The sequence below is a fragment of the Saccopteryx bilineata genome, chromosome 1, assembly GCF_036850765.1.
Source record: "Saccopteryx bilineata isolate mSacBil1 chromosome 1, mSacBil1_pri_phased_curated, whole genome shotgun sequence".
Taxonomy (NCBI): Eukaryota; Metazoa; Chordata; class Mammalia; order Chiroptera; family Emballonuridae; genus Saccopteryx; species Saccopteryx bilineata.
The window spans coordinates 136,479,982-136,500,305 of NC_089490.1; the positions used below are offsets into that span (position 1 = coordinate 136,479,982).

Genomic DNA, 20,324 nt, shown 5'->3' on the forward strand with positions numbered 1-20,324 from the left:
CTTTTATCACCATCACCACCATCATCATCATCATCATCACCATCAGATACTGTTTGTCTGTCGAGCACCTTCTGCATGCTGGGAACTGTGCCAAGTGCTGAACCTGCAGCACCGCATTGAATGCATTCCTGCACAGCCTCACAGCCCACTGGGCCCGTGTGCACATTCTCTCATCCAATTGTCGTCACAACAACCTAAAAATGTAGGTGTTGTTAGTCTCCTTTTCTAGGTGAGGAAACCGACATTCTGATATGTTAAGGAACCTACTTCTCGTTCTGTAACTAGTAATGATGAAATCTGGGGTTAATCCAAGCCTTCCGGCTCAGTGTGCAGAGGCCAGGAGTACTCTAGTTGTACTTTCTGGGCTCCATAAAATAAAGGCAGGTTTTCCACTTATGCAGAAGCCAGGTGGGCCAAGAGGGAAGGCTGGAAGTTCCAGAAGAATTTAAGGGGTGTCTTCCTCAAGCATCTTCCCTTCTCCTAGCTCCAGCTATTCTCAGCCAAGTGTGACTTGTGAGGAGGTCCAGCTCCTGGACACTTACAGCAATGGCCTGGCCCAGCTCAAGGTCATTGCCACCCCCCCACCCCACCTGCCCAAGGCAACTATCCCAACAGTTAACCATTCTCAACCCACTGAACCACCTCCCTCCCTCTTGTGTGACAACTGCTCTTAGGGAAGAAAGAGGGATGGAAAAGGAGGGGGAGCCACACACATAGGGAGACTTCCTGATGGTGGCAGCAGTGGCGGTGGTATTGCCAGTGATGGACCCAGGTAGTGGCGCTGAGCAGCCCTGGCTTAAGAAGAAAGCCTGGTAAACGCATCAGGTGGTATAGTTTAGAAAGCACAAAACTTTTCTTACCTAGCATACCTAAATTCACATAGAACCTTTACCACTTGACAGCCCTATAACCTCGAGGAACTTACCTGTTCTGGACTTGTGTTTCAACTACAAAAATAGTACAACTTTTAAAAAATGGAAATAAGTGCCTTCCTTAAAAAGATCTGTCACAACAGTTAAATGAGATAACACAGAAGGCACCCAGGCGCAATGCCTGGCACGGGGGCTGCTCAGTAACTTCCACTTTTCCTCTCCATTCCTGTCTCCACCTCACTTGTTCTGCTCCCCAGCCCAGTAAGGGAAAGAGTCACTTTCCCTAAATGAGTGTCCTTTCTGAAAGACCCATCAAAGAACCAAGCCCCAGCCCAGCATCCCCCTCCCAAGCTCAACAAAACATTGGGCAGCTTGGATCAGCAAAGACAACCCAGTTCCTTAGCAACTAACAAGCATTTTCCTGTAAAGACAAAGACCCTGCACTCATAATCCTCCCTCCCCAGCCCTCTCAACTCTCCAGGTATCTGATCTCATAAAGCAGTGGAGCTAGGGGCTACCCCCCCCCCCAGAGGTCTAGGGGCCTCCTGCCCCACCCTCCCAGCAGTCCTGATATTACCTGTAATTATCCACAGCACCTTTCATCCTGATACTAATTACCTTTCGAATTTACCCCCAGGGGCTGCTGGGAGACATGTGAGCTACAGACACACACATGCATGCACACACATACATACGCATACACACATGCCCATATTTCCCTTTCTGAGATCTCTCCACTCCATCTTAGAGACAGGAAACAAAGATTGGAGAGAGGATCCAGTTCCTCCAGGGTTCCCTTCTGAGAAACAGAAGCCGAAGAGGCTGGTTCAGAGAGAAGGAAGAGCCAGGTCCCCGAGTATCCTGGGGTATGAGTGGCTGGGAAGAAGAACCTTTTGAAAGGACGGGGGAAACCTGTGCCAGGACAGAGATCTTGGCTCTGAATGCCACCTTGGTGCCACCACATGTAAGCTGTCTTGTTTAGCACAGCGAGGACATTTCAAAGAGAGAAGGAAATATTTTAATATAAAAATAAATGAAGAGAAAGAGTCAGAAAGAGACAGAAACAGAAAAGGATGACATGGCCATCTGGTCTGATGTAGCGGAAGAACCGCTGCCTGGGAGTGGAGACCTAATTTAGTACAAGTGCCATCTTTCACTGCTGTGTGAGCCTGAACCAGTCAGCTGCCCACTCTGGGCCCCAGTTCCCTCACCTATAAAATAGTTCAGGATGGGTGTTCTCGGAGGCACCATGCTAGCCGAATGTTCTACAATTCTGTGTGGTTATTTGGGAGAATGGGAGAAAAAGGCACTCCCACCATCCTTTTGGCTAGGAGGTGAGTGGAAGCCACCAGAACAAGGTAGAGTGAGCATTCTTGGGATTAAGAATGTGAAAAAGCCAACTGCATTTGGCTGCAGGAGCCAGAAAACCCAACCAGCAGGCCCAAGTTAAAGAGGAGCTGGCAACCCTGGGATTTCAGAGGACCCCCTTCCCAGAAGCAGCAGCCAGTGCCAGAGCTTATCTGCCCCGGATCCCAGCCTCTGGAAATTCATCCAGGGACCCTGGTGGACAGAGGGTAGAAGAGCTGTACACAGGCCCTGTGTCTGCACTCAGGGGCAGAGGGTAGAAATGTGACTGAGGCAGGGGCCAGGGCACAGAAGCACCCCCTTTTTTCCTCATAAGCTGGAGTTTGCCCCACTGACCACTGGCATACGTCAGCTGGGCAGGGAGCAGAGGGTTCATAGGAAAGAGGCTGAGCCTCTCAGAAAGGCGAGTGCATCGGGCTGTGAAGTCCAGTTTTCATTTTCATTCTCATGAAGAAAGCAGACAGTGGGCTTGGTGGGCCTCCCTTAGGACCTAGGAAGAAGGGCAAGCTCACTAACACACACACACACAGAAACTACTGGATGTGCACATAAAAGTCATCATAAAGCAGCGGATCCCTTACACATGTGCCAGGGCTGTGGCACCAGCATGCAGTCAGCCATTCTGTAGGGCTGGTGGGGACTCGGCTGGATGACAGGAACTGAAGGGACTACAAAAGAAACTTCAAAGAATTCAACCTTCCAGAAGCTCTTACTCTGTGGTGGGAAAGCATGTGGATGGACAGAGACAAAGGCTGTCAAGAGTCCTGTGATCGTGAGCCTTGTAGGAGTCCAGCACTAGAAGAGGGCGCTGGGAGGGCAGACTAACAAGTGGGAGGGGGAGGCATTCCAGCCAGAGGGATGGAGCAGCCCATGGAGGGAAGGGCTCAAGGAGAGAGGCCTGACAGGCTGGTGATGGAGGGTCCTGAAGGAAAGACACACATGAAGTCCCTAGACAGTGCTTCTGCAGGGACAGACTCTCACTTGCAGCTGGTCAGCCTGCCCCAAATGTTGATCCACAGACTGCACCCGCACCTGCTCCCACAAGGACACTGGTCACCTCTGTCTGGAGCCCAGAGCTTTCCTTCTTCCCCCAAGCCCTGAGAACCAAGCCCTGCTCCTCCGCACATATGCAAGCATGCCCTCACACTTAAACACACCTCTACTATACACATCCTGCACACACACTGTAAATACACCAGCCCGCACAAAATCACATGGTGTATGCACCCGCTAGACACTGCAAGGTTTCGACTCTGCCAAGCTCTTTCTAGACATCCATGCAAGCTGTGTGTATGTGCATTGTTCAGCCTAGGCAGTCACCAATGTAGGATTTGCATGCACATGCTGTCTCCACACATGCACACCCACTTCATTAGTAATCTACACACACACACCAGCCCACATTGACACAGACAGACCACCCTTTGAATTGGACTAGGGACCAGACAAGGCCTAATCCCAACTCGCACTTCTCAGTCTCCTGATATAGCAAGTGGACTGAGGGGGGAAAGACTCCTGTGGAGGATGTGTGTGTGTGTGTGTGTGTGTGTGTGTCGCGCAAGGATTTGGGGGTGTGGTAGGGTTCTGGCAGAGGAGGGGATCCAGGCCTTCCCCTGAGTCCACAAGGAAGGCACCCAGACAAAACCAGAAGCCGGACCTCTGGGACCTCCCTGGCTGCCAGGTCAGGGAAAGAAGAAGCTAAAAGTGGCCAGTCTGTATGCTAAATCAGTCCTCAGTGGAGGAGGGGAAACGCGTCAGTTCCCTGGGGAAGTGGCCGAGCCAGGGTGGCCACAGGTCCCTGGGCTTCTACTCCAATGGAAAAAATAAGTTGCTCAAATAGATCTGATGCTTTGTTTTTGAACCCAAAATACCCTGTGTCTGCAGGCGGAAGTGTGACCACGGGAGGGAAGTGGGGCGAGAAGGGAGGGTGAATTTCCATTGTGGCGACTTTTTCTTCTTTTTCTTTCGTTTGGAGTCTAGAAGAAGCTCTCCCAGCGATCTGAGAAAGTGTTTGTGCAGAGGGGAGTGCAGCTCTGAGATTGGAGCTGGGGTACCCACAGCCACAGTCACCTGGGGCCCGATGTTCTCCCTTCCCTGGAGGCCTCTGAAAAATGACAGTGTCCTCCTGCACTGTCAGAACTTTCTCTCAGGCCACCTGGTGGCAGGCCGAGAAGCCATTAGGGAAGTGGGGCTGATACTAAGAATAAAGGGAAAAGTTGCAGGCAACTTTGCCTTCAGAGACTTTTCTTAGTGGACTTGGTGTAATTTTTTTTTAACAAATTTTAACACACACACAACACATTTCATCCCAATAAATTGTCTGGACTACAGCACAGACCCACACACTCCCATTCAGGACTCTAATGCCAATGGCACTCAAGCCATTACCAAAATCTCAATATACACTCTCATCACACCCCTTATGCTGACTTGTTTTTCCTTATACCACTTATTACCACCTCATATATCTTTCTGTACTGCCCGTCTCCACTCTGAACGCTCATCAGATCCACAGCAAGGACTTGGGCTGTTTTCCTCACTGCTGTGTTCCCAATGTCTGACACACAGTAGGTGCACAATAGAACATTGTCAACTGTTGGGGGGGGAAACCGACAGGGAGAAGGGACTGGTCATCAAGTAGTTCTGTTGCCTAATCAAGACTTGTGAATTCAAAACTCCTGAGGCCTGCTGCACACCAGACACTTGTGCTAGGTAGGGTGCAGTAGGCCGAGAGGGGGTACAATGGGAATACAACACCAAATCAGAATCACTTCAGGACAGATTCTTGGGGAAGGTTCGGGGCAGGAGGTGGCAGGTAGACATTTGTCAAAGCATTACACAAACAAATGTAAAAAGGTCAGTAGGATTAAGGCGATTTAGGAGATTTAGGAGTGTGTTTGGCATGTCGCCTGGAATGAGAGTATCAAAAGAAAGGCTTTTTTGAGTAAGTGGTGACTGACTGCAAGATGAGGACCCTCACCACATCAGGGACCAGCGCCCCAGCGCCCGGTCCCTGGCGGGGAGGCGGGACTGGCACTCCGATGCTGGATTGGAACTGGTGGCCTAGGGCCTGTGGTCCCTAGGTGATATTTACCAGCTTTTAATGATGGCAGGTTAATCACCCTAATGAAGAACTCCCTCCGGGCTCGGGCAGCCAGACTGCGATGAGGAAAGCCGCCAGTGACTCATGCTGACTGTTCCTGGAACCGCTGCCACTTCGAGAGCGAAGAGCATGGGCCTGCCCCCCTTCCATGCCCCACGCCCCGCCCCTCCAGCGCCCGGAGCGCGGGGCCGAGGTGTGCAAACCCTGCTCCCGCCTGGGCGGGGCTGGCAGCCTGCTGCACCCACTGCCACCCTCGGCCAGGCCTCGCTGAGACCTCCGGCTCTGCCCCTGCACGGTCTCCTGAGTCCCTCCCCACTCGTGGCCTCAGCTCTCCAGCTGCCTGGGTTTGGGAGGGAGTGGGCCACGCCCTGGTGTGCTCAGCATCCCTGATGAACCCGGGCTCTGCTGGGCTTTGCATCCACCCTCATAACTCCACTCTCTCTGCCAGTGCCTCAGTTTCCTCAGACTGAGTAGCACTAGTTCACGAGTCTGCACACCACCCCCCCACCCTGCCCCCGGGTGGCGGGAGTATTAATTACAGTTTATTCCCGGCTTTGAAGATGAAAATGCCAAGGATCATTACCACTCAATTAACGGGGCTATTACCACTTGAGTTTATGTCTGATTAATCCTGCTCCACCCCCACCCTGGAATCCATGTTGCCTTGGACTCCTCACACCTGAAGTCACTCCCTCTCCCCTTCCTGCTAATAGCATCAGGAATAGGGCCTGGCCAGTGTCGGGCACAGTCATTCTTCAACAAATATTTATGGAGCACCCCCATAAACCTAGTTCTAGCTGGGATAGGACAGAGAGGAGTACAGACTCAAGTCCCTGCCTTCCTGGAACTCACATTCTTGAAAGTGTCCAACTGTCTTTCGGGACCTACAACATCCAGGCCCAGTGCCACCTCCCTTCTTCCCCTCTAAGATTTCTCACTTGTCCACACAGCACACCACAGTCAGGTCCAGGCCAGGCACTATGACAGAAGTCCTGGAAGGACTAGGCTAATGGGTTCTAATTTTAGAGATGAAAAAAATAAAGTTAACATGAAAATGAGGAGGGGGGAAATCACAGCTCCTAGCATAGAATACCTCCTGCCCTTCTCTCTACCCCCTCCCCTTCTAACACCTCCCCTCGGCTCCCCTCCTCGCTGACAGGTCTTAGTCCTTCCTCAGGGACTTCCTCAAGCCTCCCTCCCCCAGTCAGGCTTTCCCTCCTCCCTGAACAAGTCACGTCTGCCAGCCTGAAGCGATCCTTCTTCCTCTGAGCTCCCTGCCTGCCTCTCCTTTGAGACACTATGTCTGTGTATGATTGCTTCCACCAGTCTCACTCCTCACTTCCTTTTCCACTGCCAGCTGACTGCTCCCTGGCAGACAGCAGAACCCCAGTCTCAAGTCTGTTCCCTCCACAAAGAGTACACAGAAAGTGCTCCCTGCATGTTTGTCTCATTGAAAGAGAGAGCGAAGTCCCAGACCCGGGAGCAACCCTTCTACAAACGGAATTTGGGTGGACAATGGTCCCCATCCTGTGCGGGGAGGTTGGGAGGGGGTAGTTGGTGCTGGGGATACAGAAAAGAAAGTACCTGGTGGGAAGGGCCAAGTAGAGCCAGCTGTTCTGCACATCAACCGTGTATCAGAATTACAACACGGACATTTGAACTGGGTCAACAAACTCTGATGGAGCTGGGGACAGGCCCAGGGGGTAGAGCTGGGAACACAAAGAGAAATAAGACTCAGTCCCTGCCCTTTGGGAGCTTGATACCATCTCTCCTCTGCCAGTGTCTTTCTGGATGAGCTTGAGCCAAAAATTCTGCAGTATGGGGTGTAGGGAGATCATGCCCCTTCTCCTTTGCTCACTTGCCCCGAACCCTGGCAGGGAAGCTCGCATGCTGATGGACAGACTTCACTGCATTGCATGCCCAGCCCTCAGGGTGATGGGATAGGGCTGTAAAAGGCATTTCATTTTCTAGGAGAGCTGAGGCGTGATAAAGGCAGAGAAGCCCTGCCTAAGCTACCTTCTGAAAGAGCTTGCTAATACAACTGAGAAGCTCAAATTCTGAGCCCAAAAGAGTCACAAACTGCTTTTCCTTGGATCCCAGATTTTTTACTGCATTGAACTGCAAAGAAGAACCCGAAAGGCTGCCCCTGACTCCTCACCCTGAGGCAAAGAGCCTGCTTGCTGAGGGTGAGGAGGGTCCTGAGGCTGGGAGCTTATAAGAGACAAGGATCTAAAGACCACAGCTGTCCCTGGTTTCCCAAAGGCTTTTCTTACAGGGCAAGGAGGAGAAAGAGCTGCCAGCCTCCCGGATCCAGCCACTAGCTTTGGGTGATTCCTGCCCTCAGCTAGAAGCTGGTTGTGGGGGAGCAATGGGAAGACCCTGCTCTAATAGCTTTTCTATCATCTCTCTCTCTCCTTTTCTCTCTCACTCCCTCTTTGCTCCCCCAACTGCCTCCCCTTCCAACCCCCCCATTCACACCTTTTCTGGTTCATTTCAGATTGACAAAGTTCCTCTTTCCAAAAAGCCCCATTTCCTAAGAGTTGTTTCTTCAGAGACACCATCTTTTCTCAGCTGAATAGGGGGCTGTCCCACAGTGGTCCCCAGGGGCAATGACAGGCCATCTGAGCACATGACTCCACTTACCCTGTGCAAACCCCTGAAAAGTTCCCATTACAAGCCCTCCTCCTCGAACCTATTCCTCTCCCCCCCTCCCCAGGTGCCAGCCCTATTCTTTCAAGACCCTCAGACTTGTTAGGAACACTAAAACATGTCTCCTTCCACCCTCTCTGCAATAGGATCTGAAACACATGCATTAACAGAGCTGGGAGGAATTCAGAGGCAGGCTATCCAGGCCAGCTCTTACCAGAAGCCCAGAAACAAGAGCGAAGGCCCAAAGTCACATAGACAATTTATGGCATAACCCAAAACTCCTGATTCCTAGGAAGAATCAGGGTTTGTACTTTCCAGATATTTTTTGAAGTCTCACCTTCCATCTTAGAACCTTTCTTCCCTCCCTGCCCCAGCCCAGCCAGGCCCTGATTCTCATCCTCTGGACAGCCCCAATCTCCATCCCTTGCAGTTACTCACTGCCTTGGACTTGTGTCTGTCTGAGTAGTGGTCTCCAGGGTCACTTTCATTCTCCCCCACCCCAGCAAATGTACTTTGTAAGAAGACTTTCTCCCTTTTGTTAACAGACTCTCCCAAAATTGCTTGAAGTATGATGAAAAACACACCATTCAACGTGATTAAAACGAGTTAGTTTGAATTAAGGCACAAACGAGTGTTGAAAATGGAAGTATGTAGTTGGCTGGAAGAGGATGCTATGGCCTCTGAGACAACCTATGGCAGTGGGACCAGAGCTCAAAGTGTCAGAGTTGCCATTCCACCTACTAGGAGGCCTGAGAATGCTGTTCCCCTTGACCTTCCCTGGGTGCTACGCCCCTTTACTGTCCCCTGGATGAGGGCTCCTTCCCTACCCCATGCTGGGACCCAGGGGTGCAGGGAGGCAACACTGCAGCTAGCCTTTCTTCTATTCATTGCCTTCACAGGTTCTATACCTAGCTGTCCTCTTGGCCACATCTGCCATTTCATCTCTTTCCCCTGACAGCCATAATGGGGACAAAGAATGCAATTAAGAGCAGTAGTGTTGGAGTCACAAGGTCCTGAGTTCAAATCTTAGCTCAGCTGGTATCCTGTCCAGCTGTTTGTTCTCCAACTAACTACTCAGACTCTTTCAAATGCCCTACACTGTATGTATATATATATATATATATACATATACACACACACACACACACACACATACACACACACACACACATATATACATACATACACACTGATGGACAGTCCTACAAGCTGTAAAGAATGAAGAAAATGAAGTATGTCCCCAGGGCCTCCTGGTGCCCCAGCTTCTGTAGGTACAGAGGCTCTGAAAGCCTAAAGCCTCCAGCAGTCCCCAAAAGAGGCTCAGTCCCGGCTCTGAGCCACGAGCCTACTCTCCAAAGTCATCTTGGCTGTCAATAGTATGTCCCTTCTGCAAGCTTTTAGGCAAAACCTACTTTGCTTCAGAACTGACTGTCATTGCCAAAGAAATGAAGTGACCTCTAGAGCAGCAGGAAAGGCTGACCAGAGAGATTTCACCAGTGACCTGCCCATCTCCTGTGTGGTACCCAAAATGGAAAGCAACTGAAGACTTCCCAGAGAACTGTCATTCAGGAGTAATCCCATGAAGGTGGGTTCTATACATAGGTGCCTGGTGCAATTTGAGGAACCCCAGACTCTCTCTGTGCCCAGATCTCCCACTCTTTGTTACTGGGCCTGATACCCTCACTCAGACCTCATTCCACTAGCATTTATGAGCGCCTTTCATTCTCCAGGCATCGTGCTGAGCACTGGGCTTAATTCCCTTGGGTTTTATATTACCCTGTTGTAAGGCCAGGGGCCACCTCTGCCATGGTGGCCATTCACATGCAGGTTCTCATTAAATTCGGGCAGACGGTAGCTAAAGAAATGGCGGAGTCAGAGGATAGTGGGCCATTCTGTTTATTGGTGTCTCACCAAGACAGGCAATTCACAAGAAAAGCCAAGAGAAAAGCAGAAAACCTGTTTTTCCCATGGAGGGCAAGGGATCAGGGAGGAGAGAAAGAAGAAATCCTCCAGCACCCCTTGGCAGTGGGGGCAGAATCTTCCAGTAAACATTAGCAAGACAAGGGCCCCTCCCAAGCAGGAAGGCGACCTGCAACCTCACAGACCACTATATCTGGTGTTGCCCAGCCCCCAATGCAAACCACAAGCAAGCAAACATATACATCATCTTTACAAACTTATTTGACCAACACCTGTCTAGGCATTTTCTTTTAAAATTCAAATACGTTCTGAGAAGGGCAATGCATTAAATCACTAATACCCCTGAATTAATTTGGGGTTTTTTTCTTTTAAGACAGTAGAGAAAGCCTGGACCTCTCTCCCAAAAAGGGGAGCTAAAGTTCAGAGGGCAGAGGTGACTGCAGAACTAAGGAGCAAGACAGAGCAACACCTGGCTTTTTTCTGCAGTGGATGTCTAGAACCACATCTCCCCCTTCTTTTATCCTTTAATCAAGACAAACACACCCACTGCCCCCACAAGCAGCCACGGTGCCCATAATGCAGCTGGTGAGGCTAGCTGGATTCCAGAGAGCAGCCAGAGGCAGGGCGGCCTTGGCCCTGCCGCAGAGGGGTCGGGCCTGCCTTTCACCATCTCCAGGGTGAGGATGCCCTGAACCAGTGCCTACTCGCTCCCCAACAAGTCCAGAGCTTGGAGTTCAGTTAATTAGGCCCTTGGCAATCTCACCTGAGCCCGCCAATAAAACAGACAATCACCCCCAGCCCCTGTTCAGGAGGGAGAGAGAAAAAAAGGAGGAGGGAGAGAAACTATTTTTTCTGTGCTGCTTTCAAGGCTTGGCAACCAGAAGGGAGAATGCTACTAGTCTACAAGCAGCCATTCCAAATACCCTATCCCACTCTATACCCAGGGTTGTCACCTCTTGCCACAAAACCCTAGCCTCCGTCTGCCATCATCATCACGGTGACACAGTATATCTGTGTGGGATACAACCTGAACAGGAGCCAAGCCGTGAGGGCCTATGCTCAGAGGCAGGCTGTCCCCAGCATGGCTCCTTTCATGACAGAGGGAAGGAAGGGCACCAGAATCCCTCACCCTACCCTGAAGGCCACAGTTAGCCTCCAAAAATGTCTAGAAGGATATTCCAAAGTGTTAAAGAGCAAGGGAGTGAGTTCTTTGAACCCTGCCTATGTCACCACCAGCTATTGAGGGTTCAATGCTTGCCTGGGCTCCTACAGAGTGAAGACCATTCCTTAACCATCTCTACATTGGTGCTGTGCCCATCAGGTAGCTGGCACATGGATAGGACTTTCCTTTTCCCCTTATATAACAAACATTAATGCTTCTGGTGTATGATCACACTGATATGAGATGGAGTTCCATACCTGGCTCTTTTTACTCCCTATATCACTTACACTCACTCCTAAGACACACAAGCAGAAAGGGTTTTTCTGTCACATGGTAGGGTGGGAGAGAATACAATTGAACATTAATAATTGCCATTTAGTGAGTGCTTGCTAGGGGTCTAGTATAAGTACCCTATGAGGATTATCTATGTTAATTCTTTCTAAAGTACTATTATTATCCCAAAATACAGACAAGGAAACTGAGGCTAAGAAAGAAAGTTGTCCATGATCACACTGAAGTTTCATTGAATACTTGTTTAATTGAAGACTCCTGTTTTATGTCAAGAACTAGTAGGAAGGAGGGGGAAGACATTTGCGCCCCCCAAAAGAACCCTTCTATCCAATCTCATCAACATGTAAGCAGGCTGTGGAGCAAGCCGGCAAGCCCAACTTATGCTTCTCCTCGGGTGCAACAAGTAAGACCAGTCTAAGAGTGTTTACGGGCCATCTCTGGAGAGGCTGCACTCCTCCACGGTCTTTGGAGCTCTGGAAGCTCTCAAGGATCCCAAACATTCCCACTGCCTCTGCCTTTCCTAACGCGAGCCTCTATCGAACAAAACTAGGGATTCTAGCTTCTCATATTCCTCTCCTGGGGAGAGGTCTCAACAGGTGGGGAGGAGGTGCACCCCGGTCCGATCCTCCGGAATTAAGCAGGGCGGCCTGGAGTTCTCTTACTTCCTTTCCTCCACCCCCGCAGGCTGAGCTGTGCCTCTCGCGGGGAAACATGGGCACTGCAGTCAATGTTAAGGCCTGCGGTTCGCCCTAGGCCACAGACCTCACGGAGTCTCCGCGCCTGCAGGAACCTACGGAGACCCTTGCCACTTTCCGGGACACATGCAGCAGAAGGCGCCTCCGAGGGGCCAGGGCTGGGACTGGAGGGCCGCTCCCCGCCCCGCCTTTACTGCCAGGTCTTTGGCCAGAGGCCCGAGCTTCTGGCTAATATTTCACGCCCCCCCCCCCAAGACCGCCTCTCTAGGCGACGCTACAGCCGTGCGGTTCCTTTAAAGGCTGCGGGTTCCGTTCTTCTTTCCATTTCCACTGGATGCCAAAATATGCAAATCCGGGGACCGGAATCTGCAGCCAAATAGAGAAGGAGAAGGGGCGCGGCCAGCGCGTCACCGGATCCGCTCCTTGTATGGCTCTTCCCGGCTTGGCCCGCCGCCCGGCGACCCTCCCTGCACCCGCGAGAACCCCTCCCGCGCCCAGCCGGTCTCACACTGCCGCCCACGTCCTCGGGCCGGCCGCCCGCCCCCCCAGGGAGGGAGCCGGAGGCGGGAGGCGCTGCACGCCCTGATTCCGGCCGGAGCCGGGACCGCTGCAGAGCGCTCTCTCCCCGCGCCTTGTGGGCGGAGGAGAGCCCGGGGGCGCAGTACCACCCGGGTATAGGTACGGGAGCCTGGCTGGAGTGGCTGCAGAAGCGAGGCAGAAGGGACTCACGGGCTGCGGGAATCCCTTCTTTCCTAAAGACCGGAGAAGATCCGGGGGAGGCCGGCCCCTCCCAGTTCTCCACCGAGTGAAATGGAGGGGAGGAGAGCGAGGTTGTCCTCCATCCCCACCGCGGTGTGCAGCTCGGGAGTTCTTCCCACGCGTCCCTGGCCCGCGTGGCCCTCCCACGGCATGAGGCCCGGGTATCCTCTCTTCCTCCTGTCAGCACTCCCACTCCCCCTGATAAATGCAAGTTCCCCCAATTCGACTCCCCAGCGAGGAGAGCAGGATTCACTGCGCCCACGCGTACATGGAGGAGGGAATCCTCCCACGCCAAGCCCGTGTGATTCGGGTCGCTCCCCCACACTCCCTTCCTCTCCTCCCCTACTCCTGGGTTTGGCGGCTCGCGCTCTGAGATCGGGCCTCAGGGAACATAGCCGCCGCCCCCGGGATCTGCTGCCGCTACGGGAGGTGACAGCGCTCTGGTCAGCACACAGGCGTCCCTTGACTGCAGAACGCCAGGGACTGCCTGTAGAAGGCGAGGGGAAGGGTAGAGACTATGGAGGCCTGTAGTGTCAGACTCTGGAGTTCGGCATGAGCCTGCTGCAACTCAGTGGCGCTTCCCAGGCAGCAATAGAAAGCGCTGCGCCTGGGCCTGGTAGGCCCTCCTGCTATCCCGTGGCCAAAGCCGGTGCTTAAGAACCGTTGGGAATTTATCGAGGACTTGGTGCACGTGTTTCCTATCCGCTCAAATTCATTTTTTCTTCTTTACCAAGAACACCGCACATCCTCGACACTAAATGTATGGGATTCTCGCCTTCGCGCAGAATTCTTTGCAACTACAATTCTCCTGGAACCGGCATTCACCTGGGAGTCCTCGCAGGGTCCGGGGCACTGAGAGAGGGAGGGGTGGGGGCGGCGAGTCAGAGAGAGGGCGGTACAAAAGTTCTCGGAATCCGGGACCAGGTATCCCTAACATGCTGGAATCCTCCTCCAAAAGACGCGCTCCCTTTCTCCCAGTAGCAGGCACGTCCTGGATGAGAACAGAGCGGCGGGAGCATGGGAACGCACGCCTTCTGGGTTCCCCATAAATTCCTAGGCTGCAAAGGGACATCACCCGGGGTTTTCAACTCTCTTTCTTCCTGCTAGGGGTGTTGAGGCCACTAGCAAACAACACCGCAGACACACACACACCCCACACACACACACCCTCCAGGTCCCCCACCGCGCTGTCCCAGAGCCTTCTAGTGCAGACACAAAATAAAGACGGTTATGGTTTTTTCAAACCCGCGCTGCGTGCTTTACGCTTTGCATTCAGTTGCATTCTCTTTCCTCTCTCCTCTCGAATTGCACTTCTTTCTTCTCTTCCGTTTCTCCCTTTCGTTTTTTATTTTGTTTATTTGTTTGTTTGTTTCAAGGTCCGCGAGGTGCGGACGCCGCACGCTGGCTGCGGCACGCTTCCTGCTTTCTAATGTTCCATTGTGAGGAGCTTCCATTGTGACGTCGCGCCCCTTCGCTGGGCTTTGTCTGTCCATATATGGGCAGCTACGTCACGGAGCTTTCCCCGGGCTCGGATAAATAGGCTGGTGGAGTTCCCTGGCTGGGAGCTTTTGGGCAGCAGTGAGCTTGCTAGGAAGCGGCGGGGCTGGTGGTGGTGGTAGCAGCGGCAGCAGCAGCGGCAGAGGCGGCGGCGGCGGCAGTGGCGGCGGCGGCGGCGGCGGTAGCGGCAGCGGTGGCGGACCGGGGGGCGGGGGGGCCGCCGGCGCGCGTCTGTTTGTAAGATCAATACTGAGGCCGCGTCCGACCCCTCCGGCTGAGACCACCCCCCAACCACAGCCCCCAGCCCACCCGTCGCACACGCCCCCCCCCACCCAGCCTCACACGGCACCAGCCAAACACCGAAGAAGATTATCCCCCTTTGCCCTCTCTCCCACCCACCCCCCAAAAAGAGATTTCCTCCTCTGGCCCACCCCTTCCCCTATTCCCTTCCCCTATTCCCTTCCCCTATTCCCTCCCTCCACCCCCCGAACTTTCCCTCTCGCATGCTGTTCTCTTGCACCACGGATCGCCTCTCGGATGCCGCTTGCCTGGAAGCTGCGTTAGGAGCGAGCGGCGGCGGTGGCGGCTGTGGCGGCGGCGGCAGCTCGGGAGTGCTATGACCGGCAAACTCGCCGAGAAGCTGCCGGTGACCATGAGCAGTTTGCTGAACCAACTGCCTGACAATCTGTACCCCGAGGAGATCCCCAGCGCGCTCAACCTCTTCTCCGGCAGCAGTGATTCTGTGGCCCATTACAATCAGATGGCTACAGGTAAGGACTGCGGGGAGGCGGCGAGGCAGCGAGGAAGGAGAGGGAGAGGAAGAGGAGGAGAGAACGAGCTAGTGACGGATGGATGGATGGATGGATGGATGGACAGACGGTGGATGGATGGGTGGATGGATGGATGGAGAAATGGGGGCGCACTGGGAATTTTCCCGGGGGCGAGTTGCTTTTCCCACCCACTCCCCCCGCCCTCCCCGAACGGGAAGGCTCGGTTGGCGACGCCACGGTAGAGGCTTCTGTTCTCCCGGGTGGGGGCAGCCGCCGACCGGAGGGAGGTAGGTGCAATCGGCTCTGGGGTTCTCCACTCAGGGGGCGCGATCGCCGGGCTGCGCGCAAGGCGTGGTGCCGTCGCCCCCTTTCCCGGGAGGAGCCGAGCGTCCCTTTCACCCGCGCTCTCCCTCCTTGCTCCCTCAGCCCCCCACCCGGGATGGAGCCTTGTGCGGCGTGGAGTCCCCGCGGTGGGAGAGGTACTGCGACGCTGCCTTTCCGGGGCGTTCAGCAACCCCGTGGAGGTGTGGGGACGGTGGGAAGAGGGAAGGGGTCCACCTGCGCGAGGGCTGCCCCGGGGTGGGGGCGATCCCCGGGTCTAGGAGCTTGGGAAGATTGGCCACTCCTGCCGTGGAGACACGGGCCGGTTTTCCACCGCCCTCCACCCTCGCTAGCTGGGGCTGGGCTTTCTCCCTCAGTAAAAGCCGAAAGCTTCTTCAGGCCCGGAGGAGTCTGGGCCGGGGGCAGTGGGGCGGGGGGGGGGGGGGGCAGCGGGCGAGCTCCCTTTGAAGGCAGCACCCCTCTACGCTCCAAAGACAAAGCGTCGGAGCTCTCGGGGTCATTGACCCGGGCGCAGTGCGCAAGGAGGGCTTCGTCCGGGCAGGAAAGGCTCAGCGTCCCAGCGCGGACAGGGCTAGGGGAACAGGCCGAGTGGTGTGCGCTAGAGAGCGAGAGCCCTGCGCGCTCAGGGTCTGAAACTACCTGTAGCTGCAGCTACCTGCCCGCCCTACCTCGGAAACAACAATGCTTTTCGAGTGCGCGCGCGCGCGCGCGTTTGTGTGTGTGTGTGTGTGGTACGTGAATGTGTGCGCGGCGTGTGCGGTGTGTGTGCAGCAGCCACTCCACACCCCGATCCGTAGTATTTTTGCTGTATCCAGGTTGCGCCCGGGAGCGCGGCACCGCCGGCTTTGCGCCGGGCGCCGCTTTCCTCTTACCCCATGAGCTGCACACTCCGCCTGGCCGCACCCTCCACACCTGGGCCAAGACCTGGGCACCCCGGCCCTGGAACCGGCTTGGCTTCACTCACTCCTCTCCTCTCTCCCCCGCTCTCCGCAGAGAATGTGATGGACATAGGTCTGACCAACGAGAAGCCCAACCCGGAACTCTCTTATTCGAGCTCCTTCCAGCCAGCCCCCGGCAACAAGACCGTGACCTACTTGGGAAAGTTCGCCTTCGACTCCCCTTCCAACTGGTGCCAAGACAATATCATTAGCCTCATGAGCGCCGGCATTTTGGGGGTGCCCCCGGCCTCAGGGGCACTCAGCACTCAGACCTCCACAGCCAGCATGGTGCAGCCACCACAGGGCGATGTAGAAGCCATGTATCCGGCTCTGCCCCCCTATTCTAACTGCAGTGATCTCTACTCGGAGCCTGTGTCTTTCCACGACCCCCAGGGCAACCCGGGGCTCGCCTATTCCCCCCAGGATTATCAATCAGCCAAGCCGGCCTTGGACAGCAATCTCTTCCCTATGATTCCTGACTACAACCTATATCACCACCCCAACGACATGAGTTCTATTCCGGAGCACAAGCCCTTCCAGGGCATGGACCCCATTCGAGTCAACCCGCCCCCTATTACTCCTCTGGAGACCATCAAGGCATTCAAAGACAAGCAAATCCACCCAGGCTTTGGCAGCCTGCCTCAGCCGCCACTTACGCTCAAACCCATTCGGCCCCGCAAGTACCCCAACCGACCTAGCAAGACCCCGCTCCACGAGCGGCCCCACGCGTGCCCGGCGGAGGGCTGCGACCGCCGTTTCAGCCGCTCTGACGAGCTGACCCGGCACCTGCGCATCCACACCGGCCACAAGCCCTTCCAGTGCCGAATCTGCATGCGGAGCTTCAGCCGCAGCGACCACCTTACCACTCACATCCGCACGCATACGGGCGAGAAGCCCTTTGCCTGCGAGTTCTGCGGGCGCAAGTTTGCACGCAGCGATGAGCGCAAGCGCCACGCCAAGATCCACCTCAAGCAAAAGGAGAAGAAGGCGGAGAAGGGGAGTGCGCCTTCTGCGTCCTCGGCGCCCCCTGTGACCCTGGCCCCTGTGGTCACCACCTGTGCCTGAGGCTCGGGCCCCCAGATTCGCACTTTCCCCCTTCAGTGTCTCCCTGCTGCTAGCCTGAAAGCAGCGGAAAAGCTAGCCACGGAGGAGCAGTGGCCGCATCCTGGCCTCTCCATGGACGTAAGGTCCCTTGTTCCCCTTCGATGTCCCCCGCTTCACTCTTTCACACCGGCCAACAGTCGGGGGCCAGGGCAGGAGGCGCCTTCCCCTCGCTGACCCTCTACCAGTCTTTAGCCAAGGCGTGGGGTAGGGGGGTGGGGGCGGAAAGGTGGCGTCTAGCTGGCTTTGTTCAGTTCGGATCGTCTTGATCCAGGGGCCGCTGGGCCGCGCCAAAGACCTGCGGGGGACTAAAGGCGGGGGTCCCACTCAAGCCTCGTCTGACTCAAGCACCTCGCGGGTACCCCCGCGTCTCCCTTGGTTTCCCCTCGAAGACCCCACAGAGGGGAGAGGGTAAGGAACGCACCAAAGCGCAGAGCTCGCCGCCCGCCTCACGCAGGCGCGCCTACGTGCGGTGATGCGCGCGAGTGTGCGTGCTCGCGTGTGTGCGCGCGTGTGTGTTTGTGGACGCGCGCGCGTGTGTGTCAGACTCTTGAGCTGAATTGAGCTGTGTCCACCCCAAACTCTTCCCCACTTCGGGTTCCCAGCCCGCTGTGGGACAGTCCCAGGTTAGGGGCCTGCACGTGGCCAGATGAGACCGGTCTTCCATCTTTTCAGAAATAATGTTTCTTACAGAAATGCCTCAGATGCCACCGGCCGCGGTGCCGCCTCCGCCGCTTAGGATTCGGCCCGTCGGAACCCCACCTTTTCCGGGACTTCCCCGTTAGGCCTAAGAGCAGTTTGATCTCCGGGGAGAAGGAACAGCCATCCCTGAACCTGCCTTTTTCAAAATGCATTTCCTCAGCCCCACTTTTCAAAATCTATGTCCCGAGTTTGCCCTCTGCCCTTCCCCAACCCTCTTCTCCCTTCTCCCTCTAAGCCTTCTTCCATCTCTTTCAAAATCTTTTGCCAGAAAGGAAGGCCTCAACCAACCACCCCATTTCACCGTCTCTTTGCTTTCTCTCACTCACACACTCATTTTTTCTTCCCACCGTTGGTGGGAAAGCAGGCTCCTTTTTTGCCCTTGGTCACCAGCAGGTAGACTTCAAGTCTATGTATATGGTGTGTGTGTACACACACACATCTATATATCACATACACACAATATGTATTCCTAGCAAAATAAATCTCCAAAGGTACGTGGTTATCCAGTGCAGTGCACTGGAATAAAGAAGATGATTTGTAGGCATATACATCTGTAAATGGTTTATTTTTTATGAAAAATTTACTTGAGATTATATCTATATGTGTGTATGTGAGTATATATACATTTTATGTATGTATGTATATGTGTGTGTATATACACATATATACACACACATATACATACATATACACACATACACATCTCTGCCCAAATTTTCCTCAAAGACGTAGGGATTTTTGCATTAATCCATGTTGGTTAATGAGGTGTTCTCTTTTCCATTCCCCAGTCTCACCTTCTCCCAGCCCTACCTCACCTCTTCTCAGGCACCCCTCTCCTCCCCAGCCCTTCTCCACACAGGGGTGACTCTTTGTGAGTGGAGTAGTAGGGAAGGTTGTTCACTGACACAGCTGCCAGCAGTCCTGACTGAATGTACTGTTTCCTGTACACGTTGTTTCTCCTGTGGTCAGTAAGCTGCCCAGAGAGAAGGAACAAAGGTCTGGAGTTTACAGAATATCTGTTTGTAAAGTCACTTTATGCGTTACTTACTTTTTTTTTTTTTAAGAAAAAAAAAAGCACTGTTGTTTTTTTGTGTGTGGTGGATAAATAATACTAAAAGGAGGGTAGTGGAGAGGGGGATCAAAGAGCAGGGGGACTGTGGATTTCTTTCCAGGTACTTGGACTTTTTGTAGGAGAGAGAAGAGGAGGATGAAGTTTGCCAGGAGGGCTTATTATTTTTTCAGCTGAGGGGTAAAATCTTTCTTTGCAGAGACAGTATTTTGCTGAATACTTTTTATAATGTGATGATTATTAAAAACAAAAATTTTGGTCACTTCAAAGCTGGAAGGAGGAATCAGATACCCTTTAATATTTTTCCTTGCTCCTTCTGGCTTATGCATGTCACTGCATGATAACTGAGTTTTCCTTTGTTTTAATAAAACTGTTCTCAGACGTTTAAGCTAAACTAAGAGCAAAATAACTCTGTTGCCAAAAGGTTGTGCTATCCAGATTCTTTTTATATGTCTGCATGTTTAAAAAAAAAAAAAAGAATATGCACTCTAACTTATGTGAACTGAGAGAAAAAAAATTAGGTTTTAAACAGGAAAACCTATGGGGAATGATATTTTTTGAAAGACTTTTGTATAAAGTTGAGTACTTAGAAAAAGACAAACCAGATGTAATATATTTTGTGGATGTTTCTATTTCTTGGATTTATAGTACCTTATACTAAGGTTAAAAAAATATGCTTGATATTGTGAAAAGGTGAAATTCTTCACCAACATTTCATCTGCTCCTTTGTCACATTGTTATGCCAATATAATATAGCTAATGAAAACAGCATTTTTAAAAACCGAAATATTGAAATGGTGTCATGTTGTACCATTTGCACTGTGAGCAAATGCTAATACAGTAAATATATTGTGTTTGCTGACAATCAACTGGCTTATAAATCTCCTTATTTTATTTTCTGTTTTTATAACATAATGTTTTGATTTGGCCTGTTCTCTTTCTTGTTTTGTTTTGGGCTGGCGATTGGTTTGATAGATTCTTCTGCCTGGTCTTGTTGTTGGTTTGTTTGGGTTTAATTTACTTTGCTCTGAAAGCTCTCTGTGGAAATGTGGAATTTGGTGTTACTGGAAGCTGGTCAGAATGTTGTGT

The 20,324-nt window shown here is 53.1% G+C and overlaps 1 protein-coding gene across 3 annotated transcripts; it reads left to right on the forward strand.

Moving 5' to 3' along the window:
- Window positions 1-14,885: 14,885 nt before the first annotated feature.
- On the forward strand, window positions 14,886-17,658 carry EGR3 (early growth response 3). 3 transcript variants are annotated; one of them, XM_066253254.1, is made up of 3 exons: window positions 14,969-15,083; window positions 15,510-15,562; window positions 16,419-17,658. In XM_066253254.1, exons 2-3 carry the CDS (start codon window positions 15,523-15,525, stop codon window positions 17,426-17,428), a joined length of 1,050 nt encoding a protein of 349 aa, XP_066109351.1. In that variant the 5' UTR covers window positions 14,969-15,083; window positions 15,510-15,522; the 3' UTR covers window positions 17,429-17,658. The 3 variants fall into 3 exon arrangements, with proteins under 3 accessions (XP_066109350.1, XP_066109351.1, XP_066109352.1); XM_066253253.1 differs by lacking the exon at window positions 15,510-15,562 and having other exon boundaries at window positions 14,886-15,083; XM_066253255.1 differs by lacking the exons at window positions 14,969-15,083; window positions 15,510-15,562 and adding an exon at window positions 15,575-15,607.
- The last annotated feature ends 2,666 nt before the right edge of the window (window positions 17,659-20,324 follow it).